This window comes from Carcharodon carcharias, chromosome 11 (genome assembly GCF_017639515.1).
Source record: "Carcharodon carcharias isolate sCarCar2 chromosome 11, sCarCar2.pri, whole genome shotgun sequence".
NCBI lineage: Eukaryota > Metazoa > Chordata > Chondrichthyes > Lamniformes > Lamnidae > Carcharodon > Carcharodon carcharias.
This window is the reverse complement of record NC_054477.1, coordinates 45156647-45168819: the sequence shown is the minus strand read 5'-3', so window position 1 is coordinate 45168819 and position 12173 is coordinate 45156647. Positions and strand designations below refer to the sequence as shown.

The 12173-nt window shown below is 41.3% G+C and overlaps 1 protein-coding gene across 1 annotated transcript in view; it reads left to right on the top strand.

Moving 5' to 3' along the window:
* wdr95 (WD40 repeat domain 95) overlaps positions 1-12173 on the top strand; it is a 202683-nt gene that overhangs the window by 178734 nt on the left and 11776 nt on the right. The window contains exons 26-29 of the mRNA XM_041199001.1: positions 8521-8560; positions 8650-8738; positions 9993-10183; positions 11644-11646. Of these exons, the coding sequence (XP_041054935.1) occupies positions 8521-8560; positions 8650-8738; positions 9993-10183; positions 11644-11646 (323 nt within the window). The remainder of the gene's footprint in view (positions 1-8520; positions 8561-8649; positions 8739-9992; positions 10184-11643; positions 11647-12173) is intronic.

Here is a 12173-nt window from a genome sequence, read left to right as displayed (position 1 = left end):
ACCCCCCTTGCAATAAAACCAACATTCCATTTGCCTTCCTAATTGCTTGGTGTGCCTGCATGGTAACTTATTGTGGTTCATGTATGAGGATCCCAGATCCCTCTGTACTGCAGCATTCTGCACTCTCTCTCCATTTAAATAATATTCTGCTTTTCTATTTTTCCTGCCAAAGTGTACAACCTCACATTTTCCCACATTATACTCCATGTATCAAATTTTTGCCCACTCACTTCACCTATCTATATCTCTTTGCACACTCTTTGTATCCTCCTCACAGCTGGTTTTCTTACTTATCTTTGTTTCATCAGCAAATCTGGCCACAATACAGCCTGTCCTTTCATCCGAGTCATTAATATAGAATGTAAATCTTTGAGGCCCCTGCGCTGATCCCCAAGGCACACTACAAATTAATTTAACAACCTGAAAAATAACCCAATTATCCTGACTTTCTGTTTCCTGTTTGTTAGCCAATTCTCTATTCATGTTAATATATTACCCCAACATCATGAGCTCTTATCTTATCCTGTGATATTTTATGTGGCACCTTATTGAATGCCTTTTGGAAATCCAAATATATTACATTTACTGGTTCCCCTTTATCCACCCTGCTTGTTACATCCTCAAAGGACTCTAATAAATGTGTCAAACATAGTTTTGTGAAAGGCAAACTATGTTGACTCTGCCTGATTGATTGTGTTATGATTTTTTAAGTGTCCAGCTACCCCTTCCTTAACGATGGATTCTGGCATTTTCAAATGACAGATGTTAAACTAACTGGCCTATAGTTTCCTAGATTCTGTCTCCCACCTTTCTTGAATAGCATTCTTACATTTGCGGTTTTCCAATCCACTGGCACATTTCAGAACCTAGGGGATTTTGAAGATTACAACCAATGCACCCATTATCTCTGCAGTCACTTCGTTCAAAACCCTATGATGCAGGCCATCAGGCCCAGGGGATTTGTCAACCTATAGCTCCGTTAGGTCCCATGAATGGTGGTGGGCAATTAAACAATTCACTGGAGGAGGTTGCTCCACAAATTTCCCCATTCTCAATGATGGAGGAGCCCAGCACAGCAGTGCAAAAGATAAGGCTGAAGCATTCACAACATCTTCAGCCAGAAGTGCCGAGTGGATGGTCCATCTCGGCCTCCTCCAAAGGTCTCCAGCAGCACAGATGCCAGTCTTCAGTCAAAAAGATTCACTTGATTTGAGATCAAGAAACAGCTGAAGGCACTGGATACTGCAAAGGCTATATTCCAGCAATAGTGCTGAAGACTTGTGTTCCAGAGCTTGCCGTGCCCCTACACAAGTTGTTCCAATACAGCTACAACACTGGCATCTACCAGGCTATGTGGCAAATTACCCAGGTGTGTCCTGTGCACAAAAAGCAGAACAAATCCAATCCAGCCAATTACCACCCCATCAGGCTATTTTTGTTCATCAGTAAAGTAATGGAAGGGGTCATCAACAGTACTATCAAGTGACACTTGCTTAGCAATATCCTGCTCACTGATGCCCAGTTTGGGTTCCGCCAGGGCAGCTCAGCTCCTGACCTCATTACAGCCTTGGTTCAAACATGGACAAAAGAGCTGGACTGCTGAGGTGAGATGAGAATGACAGCCCTTGACACCAAGGCCACATTTGACTGAATGTGGTATTAAGGAGCCCTAGCAAAACTGGAGTCAATGGGAATCAGGGGAAAAACTCTCTGCTGGTTGGAGTCATATCTAGTACAAAGAAAGATGGTTGTGGTTGTTGGAGGTCAATCATTTCAGCTCAAGGACATCACTGCAGGAACTCCTCAGGGCAGTGTCCTAGGCCCAACCATCTTTAGCTGCTTCATCAATGACCTTCCTTCCATCATAAGGTCAGAAGTGGGAATGTTCGCTGATGATTGCACGATGATCAGCACCATTCGCGACACCTCAGATACTGAAGCAGTCCATGTCCAAATGTAGCAAGACCTGGACACTATCCAGGGTTGACAGGTGGCAGGTAACATTCGTACCACACAAGTGTCAGGAAATGACCATCTCTAACAAGAGAGAATCCAACCATTGCCCCTTGATGTTCAATGGCATTACCATCACTGAATCCCCCACTATCAAGAAACTGAACTAGACTAGCCATATAAATACTTTGGCTACAAGAGCAGATCAGGGGCTAGGAATCGTGTGATGAGTAACTCACCCCGTGACTCCCCAAAGCTATCTACAATCATCATCTACAGGCCACAGGTCAGGAGTGTGATAGAATACTCCCCACTTGCTTGGATGAGTGTAGCTCCCACAACACTGAAGAAGCTGGACACCATCCAGGACAAAGCCACCATGTCCACAAACATTCACTCCCTCCACCAGCAACACACAGTAGCCTCAGTGTGTACCATCTACAAGATGCACTGCAGGAATTCACCAAGGCTCCTTAGACAGCACCTTCCAAACCCATGACCACTACCACCTAGAAGGACAAGGGCAGCAGGTAGATGGGAACATCACCACCTGGAAGTTCCCCTCCAAGTCTTGGAAATACATCATCGTTCCTTTACTGTCGCTGGGTCAAGATCCTGGAACTCCCTTCCTAATAGCACTGTGGGTGTACCTACACCACATGGACTACAGCAGTTCAAGAAGGCAGCTCACCACCACCTTCTCGAGGGCAACCAGGGATGGGCAATAAATGCTGGCCCAGTTAGCGAAGCCCACATCCCGTGAACGAATGAAAAAAAAAGGGACAGAATTTTTCAGTTGGCAGGCGAGGGTGCTTGCAGAACTGATCGCTGCCTGCAATCGGCTCTGCGCCGCCATTTTACGCAGGTGGGCCAATTAAATCCCACCCAGCGTAAGATGTGAGCAGTAGTGCTCAGCGTTACCTGTGCAGGCAGGTGGAGGAGGGAGAGTCAGGGCCAGCGTGCATGCACAAAAGAGCGCTTCAATCTCCCTGAGGCACGGAGGTGCCTCTGGGAGATTGAAGGGCTTCTGAAAAGATTAAATAACAGGTTTAAGAATGTATTTAAACATGCCCCCTCATGTGATTGTGTCACATGAGATGGAACTTGTTTTTATATGTTTGAAATTTTTAAAAAATTATTTAATAAAAGCATTAGGAAACCTCATCCCGCTTGTGGATGAGGTTTCCTAAAAAACTCAAAGGTTGCTTGGCCTTTTCTTCTGCCTACCAACCTTAAGGTTTACAGGAGCCTTGATTAGATCTTTAATGGCCTTAATAGGCCGTTTACATATCAGTGGACTGCAGCCAACTCTGGCGCGTGCCTGTCAAATGAAACATGACTACTCAGGGCGATGATGTCCGGATGCACGCCCGACGTTATCGCGCAGCACTTTACATGTCAGTATGTCGGGCCCGCCCCTGCACGCCGACTGAAAAATTCTGCCTAAGATGTCCTAATACTATTTCTCTAGTGATTATGATTGTTTAAGTTCCTGTCTCCCTTTTGCTGCTTGATTGTCTACTGTTCTTGGGATCCTTTCTGTGTTTTCTACTGTGAGGATGGATACAAAATACTTGATCAAAGTCTCTGCCATTTCCTTGTTCTCCATTATTAATACCCAAGTCTCATCTTCTAAGGGACCAATGCTTACTTTATCTATTCCTTTTTCTTTTGATGTACTTGTAAATGTTTTTACTGTCTGTTTTTATATTTTTTGCTAGTTTTCTTTCATACTCCAATTTCTCTTTTTTTTCAATCTCCTTTGCTAGTTTGTAGATGTTTTCTTTCATTTTGATACTATCCTTAATTTTCTTTGTTAGCCATGGATGGTGCATCCCTCTCATTTTTCTTTTTCAGTAGAATATATATTTTTTGAGAGTTATGAAACATCTCCTTAAATGTCCGCCACTGCTTCTCTTTCTTCTTACATTTTAACCGATGCTTCCATTCCACTTTAGCCAACTCTGTCTTCCTATCCCTGTAATCATCCTTATTTAAATTTAAGACAGTAGTTTCAGACCCAAATTTCTCACCCTCAAACTGAATGTGAAATTCTATCCTTTTATGATCACTCTTGCCTAAAGGACCCTTTATTATGAAGTAATTAAATAATCCGGTCTCATTACACATTACCAAGTCTAAAATGGCCAGTCCCCTGGTTGGTTCCAAAACATATTGATCCAAGAAACTGTACCGAATACACTCTATGGACAGAATATTATGCCCGGCATGCGGGCGCACATCCGACACACTCGAGCATAAAATGATGCGCAATGACGTCGGGCGTGCGTCCTGATGTCATCACGCAGCCTTGCAATATTTTGTTCGGCATGTAAGCGCACTGGGGTCGGCTGCACGCCCGCTGATAATTAAGAGGCCTATTAAGGCCATTAACAATCTAATTAAATTCAAATTTATGCTGCTCATCCAACCTAACAGTTGGCGGGCAGGCGAAAAGGCCATGAGCGGGGTGAGGTTTCCTAAAGCAAATAAACACCAAATAAAAGCTTTATTTTTGAATTAAAAACATGTGCCAGCTCAAGTGACAGAGTCACATGAGGGGACATGTTTTATAAAAATTTTTTCTTTACACACACAGCATAGAAGCCCTCCTTTCTCGCGCATGCACGGACTGCACACCAGGCCCAGCTCCCCCTCCTCCCACCACCTGCATAGGCAGCCCTCGGCACTGCTGCTCACAATCCATGCAGGACAGACCTTATTTGGCCCACCCCACATAAAATCGTGGTGCAGAGCCGATCGTGGGTGGTGGTCAGCTTCCTGAGCACCCCCACCAAGGGCAAAATCCTGCCCTACAATTTGTCCTTCAGTGTACTTTTGACAATTTGATTTGTCCAATCTATATAAAGCTTAAAACCTCCCATGATTATTGCAGTGTCTTTCTTACAGACCACCATTATTTCTTGATTTATGCTCTGTCCTACAATGTAGCTACTGTCAGGGGACCTATAAATCACTCACACCACTTCCTTCCTTTGCTATTTCTTATTTCTTGAGAAAGGAAGAATCTTAAGGGAAGGACGTATCAATTGTGGCTATCTAAGGAAGTTAAAGATAGTATCAAATTGCAAGAAAAAGAGTACAATTCTGCAAAAATTCATCACAGAATATAAAAATAGCAAAGAATTGCTAAACAAAATAATAAGGAGGGAGAAATTGGGAGTATGAGAGAAAGTTGGTAGAAATATAAAAACACATAGTAAGAGTCTCTACAGGTATTTAAAAAGAAAAAAAATAACGTGGACATTGGTCCTCCACAGAGAGTGTCTGGGAAATTAATAACGGAAAATAAGGAAATGACGGGTGAATTGAACAGATATTTTGCATCTGTCTTCACTATGGAGGACACAGATAACATCCCAGAAATAAGTGTGCATCCAAGAGGCGAAGTGGAGGAAGGAACCTAAAACAATTACAATCACTAGGGGGAGGGTGCTGAGAAAATTATTACAGCTAAAAGCTGACAAGTTCCCAGGTCCTGACGGACTTCATCCTGGGGTTTCAAAAGATGTGGCTGCTGAGATTATAGATGGGTTGGTTTTAATTTTCCAAAATTCCCTAGATTCTGGAAAGGTCCCATCAGATTGGAAAATAGTTAATGTAACATCTCTACTCAAGATAGGAAGGAGACTGAAAGCAGGAAGCTACAAGCCAGTTAGCTTAACACCTGTCATAAAGAAAACACTAGAATCTATTATTAAGGAGGTTATAGCTGGGCACTTAGAAAATCTCAATGCAATCAAGCAGATTTGATATGGTTTTGTGAGGGGAAATGTGTTTGATTAATTTATTAGAGTTCTTTGAGGGTATAGCAAGCAACATGGAGAAGGAGGAACCTGTGGATTTGGTGTATTTAGATTACCGGAATGGATTTGACAAGGTGCCATATCAAAGGTTACTACACAAAATAAGAACTCATAATATAGGGACTAACATATCAGCATGGATAAAGGATTGGTTAGCTAACAGGAAACAGAAAGTAGGCATACATGGGTCATTTTCAGGGGTCAGTGGTGGGGCCTCAACTACTTACAATCTATATTGGTGACTTGAATGATGCGATTGAATGTATGGTTGTTAAATTTGCTGGTGTCACAAAGATAGGTGGGAAAGTAAGTCAAAAAGAGGACATTAGGAGCCTACAAAGGGATATAGATAGTTTAAGTTAAGTGGGCAAAAAATTGGCAGAGTGTTTTGTGGGAAAATGTGAGCTTGTCAGCTTTGCCAGGAAGAATAAAAAAGCAGCATGTAATTTAAATGAGGCAAGCTTACAGAATTCTGAGGTACAGAGGGATCTGGGTGTCCTGATACATGAACCACAAATGTTACTTTGCAGGTATAGCAAATGATTAAAAAGGCAAATGGAATTTGTTTTTTATTGCAAAGGGAATGGAATATAAAAGCAGGGATGTTTTGCTACAGTTGTACAGGGAATTGGCGAGACCCCATCTGTGTACAGTTTTGGTCTCCTTATTTAAGAAAAGACATAATTGCATTACAAACAGTTCAGAGATTGATTCTTGGAATGAAGGGGTTATCTTATGAGGAAAGGTTGGGCCCATATCCACTGGAGTTTAGAAGAATGAGAGGTGATCTTATTGAAGCATATAAGATCCTGAGGGGACTTGACAGGGTGGATGCCTGAATGATGTTTCTCCTTGTGGGAAAGACTAGAACTAGGGGACAGAATTTCAAAATAAGGGGCCTTCCATTTAAGACAGAGTTGAGAATTTTTTTCTGAGGCTCATGAGTCCATGGAACACTCTTCCCTAGAGTGCCGGGGAGGCAGAGGCCAGGATTTTCCTGCTCCACCATGGCAGAAACTGCCACGGGAGATTCGGCAACCCAACCAAAAGTCCACTGACATTCGGCAGGACTGAATGATCCCAGTGGCAGGTGGGGCCAGAAAATCCCACCCAGGTCATTGAGTATTTTTAAGGCTGAATTAGATAGATTCTTGATTGACAAGCGTGTGAAAGTCTATAGAGGGTAGGAAGGAAAGTGGAGTTGAGGCCACAATCAGATCAACCATGATCTTATTGAATGGTGGAGCAAGCTTGAGGGGCTGAATGGCCTATTCCTGCTTCTAATTCAAATGGTTGAATGTTCATTGTTATCTCCACCCAAACTGATTCTACGTTTTGATCTTTTGAACCAAGATCATTTCTAACTACTGCACTGATCTCATCTTTTACAGCAGCTAGGGGACGTATCTTCCTTTCCTCTGACTCTCCTGCACTCAATAGAAGGACTTGGGGACCTGCTGCACTGTACATTTCTCAGCTGGCCTGAGTTAGAAGGTTGGGTGAGAAAGGTGCGGCTGCATTTTAGTGTAAGGAAATAGGAGTGGAGTGGTAATCCAACTATGAATGCTACTCCACGGAAGTCAAGGACCCTTTTTTTTTGGAGATCCCTATAATCAACAATAGCTTTAACTTTCACCAGTAGAAGCAAGAAATAGCAAAGCCTACAACTTTGAGATTTGATTTACTGTTACTTCTTGTCATCTTCCCAAACAGCCACTGAGATTTTCAGAGAATATTAACAGTCATGATTACTAGTTACAGAATATATTCACCAGCAGGCACTAAGTTCTCTGAATGAGAAAAACTATATAAGAAGGAAATTTAAAAAAAACTCACCCAGACAAACTAGAGAGGCGGCAAAGATAGAAACTCAGCAGATATGATGAGAAAAATATTAGAGAAAGGAATAAAAAGACAAAAGAGCTACAAAGAGGATATAGCAATTATCTGGAACACACAACGGAGCTTTGATCAATCTAACTTAGCTTTATTGAACATATGATATGAAATTGGCAAGCCAAGCAGCATAAGGATGAACTAAGCTGCCTAGAGAGAAGTGGTACAGAATCCTGGCTTATGTTGATCAGGAGTTGGTGAAAGGAGGCTTGTTCACGGTAGCAACGAGAGTGCTCTAGACATCATTTATGCTGAAAGAACTTTTCATAGAACAGGTTAATCAATAGCAGCAACCAAAGGGAGGAGGTGGTAAGTTATAGAGCCAGAAGCAGCAATCTTGATATATCGTCATTTTGATATTTTGAATCTTTTGATCATTTTTTCCAGTTTCGATGCATGGAAGGCTGCTGAAGCTTACTGTACAGATATTTTCCTGTACATCGTTGATGGTTTTCATCAATGTATAGTAACAGTTTAATGATGTATATTGCCTGGCACATTCTCTGCTGCCTGTGCACAAGCTTTTCAGGAAATACCTCCCTAACCTCCACCCCCCCTGCCCACCAACACCACCAATGTAGGAGGACTGATTATTTTATGGGAGTACTGTATGTCATATGAATAGAAAAGTGTTTCTTGGGATAGAATTTTACAGCCCTGTTGCAGCAGGGCCGGAAGATTCGGTGAGCCATTCAAAGTCCATTGATTTCGGCAGGAGTGGAAAATCTCGCTGCCAGGAGGGACTGTAAAATTCTATCCATGATGTGTAAAAATTACACTCTGATCAACAGCTTAAAATAGTACCAATCTAACTGCATTGTGTTTTCATCTGTCTTTATTATAGTTGTTAACTACTGGAGGGCCCACGTAAGTGATGTTACTTGGTATGTATGTGCTGTGTACATTGCATCAGGTTTTAAAAATTTCCATTTCATTCTTATTTTATGATAAATAGTTTTCATTTATGTTCCAGCATGGAGCTGATAGAAGAACAAAAGGTGATGGTAACCTCTTCTGTTGAGGGCACTGTACGATTGTGGAGCATGGATGGAGAGTTTATTGGTAAATGCTAGCGCAGTAATACTGAACTGCGATGCTACTCATTGTGGGTCCCACTACCAAGAGTAACTCTTAGCTAAATATTCATGAATTAGTCAGCATTTCAGATAAAATATTCAGTAAAAACAAGAACTTGGTGGTTATAGTAAAAGGTTAGAAGGAAATGACTTGCATTTATGTAGCACTTTTTATAACTTCAGGCATGCCAAAGCACTACATAACCAATGAACTATTTTTTGAAGTGTTGTCACTTCTGCATCACAGCAAGGTCCCACTAAAGCACGGTTTATTTTTTGTGAAATAGGTATTCCACTCTAGAGACATGAGGGACTGTTGCTAGCAACTCCAAGAAACAGATAATGTTTAATTGGACAAAATAGACCCTCAACATTCAGCATGCTAAAACTCGCACCCTGAAACTTCTCTTACCTTTGCTGCTACACCTCACCCCCTTGTTGCATTCTCACCTATCAGGGCCCAATTTCAACATTTGCAAGTAGTCTTCCCTCTCCTCTCCCTCCTCCCCCTTCCCCCCCACCCCATACTCTTCCCTCCACTCTCCCCAGCTGGCAACTGTGAGAGTTTTGGAAGGCTGACCTTAGACTTAGCCTATGGAGAAAGTCCAAGATGGCACATCCCAGCCCTTTCTGCGGGAGACATACCACCACCCTACTGAAGTAGTTGTCATGCCTTTGTTCCACTCTATCAATTCTGCCCATTTTGCTCTCCCCTACCCATTTCACCTATCCTCAATCTCCCAGCTCCTTTGCTGCCCTCCTATTGCTACTCCCCCTCTCCTCCTCCTTCTCATATTGTTGTTCCCCTCCCCTCTCCCCCATACATCTTTGCTTCTCCATTATCTCCTCACTTCCTCCTTCTTCCCCATTTCACTCTTCATCCCTACACTTCCCTCTTGCTCTCGCCCTCCATTCCCCCAGTCCATATTTTAGCCATCAAATGTCAATAACACTGACTATAGGCTTCTATGATGATGTTTTCTGTTGACAATTAAAGATCAACAATAGAATAAAGCTGCCCAAAGTTACACAAGATCTTTTATGTTTATTTATTTGAATGACAAGATATACTGTGACTATATGGAAATAATTATGAAGCTATTATTTCATTTCTGGAATTACATGATGGTTAAAAGTAGCTCAAATGTCATTCATCTGGCCCTTTGAAAGTATTACTGCCTTGTAATCACTTTGCATTAGTTATCCCTGTTTAATACTGATTTTCTCGACTGTTCGTTAGGTACGTTTGGGCAGCCACAGCCCTGGGAAATTTATGCACCAGCATCTTGGAAGCATCCCATGGTCCCCTATGAAATTCTGATTGATCCACTCAGCATGCCCATTCACCCAGTATTGGAGGAAGAGACCTCTGTCATACAACTCAGTAATTTAGAACAAAGTGAAGAAAGCATAGAAAATGCAGAGTCCAAGGTTTGTAGACAGCTTGAAAGATCAATTATTTTAAAAATAATTGGAAAATGCTCACATCATTTATTGTGAAGATTAACATTGTTGCTGTAATTTGCTTTTTCCGCCCCTACTCAATGTTCATCGGCTTTTATTCTTTACAAAAACTCCATTTTACTTTGAAAAGGGGTTGTTACTCTGTGGGGGAAACTGCCTGGAAAAAGCCACCCATTACAATGCCATTGTTTACTAGTGAGGTAAATAATATCACCACGGCATGAATATTCCATTATATCAGATGTTGAACATCATTATAATTAAACTTCCCCAATAACTTAACAGTTTCTGTGAAAGCATTCTCCTCAAGTGACCATAATATGATAGAATTTTGCATTAAATTTTGAATACATTATGCTTCATTCTGAAACTTGGGTCTTAAATCTGAAGAAAGGAAATTATGAAGGTATGAGGGGCAAGTTGGCTATATGTAGATTGTGAACAGCTGTGGACTGATCCTTGTGCCACCCCACTAGTATCAGCCTGCCATCCTGAGGATGATTCATGTATTCCTACTCTCTGCTTTCTGTCTGTTAACCAATTCTCAATCCATACTTGTATATTTCTCCAAATCCCATATGATCTCATTTTATTTACTAAACTCCTGTATTGGACCTTATCAAAAACCTTATCAAATACCGCATCTACTGGTTCTCCTTTATCAATGATACATGTAATAACCTTAAAAAGCTCCAACAAGTTTGTCAAACATGATTTCCCTTTCATAAATCCATGTTGACTCTACCCAATTTTACCATTATTTTCTAAATGCCCAGTTATTACATCCTTTATAATAAATTCTAACATTTTCCCTACTACTGACATCAAACTAACAGGTCTGTAGTTCTACATTCTCTCTCTTTCTCCCTTCTTAAATATTGGGGTTACATTTGTTACTTTCCAGACCACAGGAACCTTTCCAAAATCTATTGAAATTTGACATATGACTACCAATGCATCCGCTATCTCTCTAGCCACCTCCTTCAACACTGTGGGATGAAGTTCATCTGGTCCAGGGGATTTATCAAGCTTCAATCCAGTTAACATTTCAAGTATTATCTCTTCACTAATACTAATTTCTTTTAGTTCATCAGTTTCACAAGTCCTTTAGTTGCCTAGTATTTCTGAGAAATTTTCTATATCATCTTCCGTAAAGACAGGTGTAAAGTAACTGTTTAGTTCTTCACCATTTCTCTATTCTCTATTATAAATTCTCCAGTCCCCACCTGTAATGGGCCCACATTTGTCCTAGCTAATCTTTTCTTTTCACGTACCTAAAGAAGTTTTTACCGTCCGTCTTTATGTTCCTCACTAGTTTGTATTACATTCTCTTTTACCTTTCCTAATCAATTTCTTTGTCCTCCTTTGCTGGTTTCTAAACTGCTCCCAATCCTCAGGCTTACCACTTTTTCTGGGATCCTTATAAGCCAGTTCCTTTTATTTAATGTAACATTTAACTTCTTTCATTAACAATGGTTGATTTACCTTTCCTTTCGGGTGTTTGTGCCTTAGAGGGATATCTGTTGTGGACCATGTAGTATTTCTTTAAATATTAGCCATTGCCTGCCTACTGTCAAATCTTTAGTGTATTTTCCCAATCCACCATAAACAATTTGGATGCGGGGACCAAGTGTAATATTTCCAAATTTGCTGGTGACACCAAACTGGGTGGGAACACAAGTTGTCAGGAGGATGCAAGGAGGCTTCAAGAGGACTCGGACAGACTAAATGAATGGGCTAGTGCATGGCAGATGGAATATAATGTGAATAAATGTGAAGTTATTCACTTTGGTAGAAAAAAACAGGAAGGGCAGAACATTTCTTAACTTGTGAGATTTTGGGAAGTGCAGGTGCCCAAAGGGACCTGGATGTCCATGTTTATGAGTCACTATAAGTTAGCGTGCAGGTGCAGCAAGCAATTAGGAAGGCAAATGGTATGTTGGTATGTTGGCCTTCA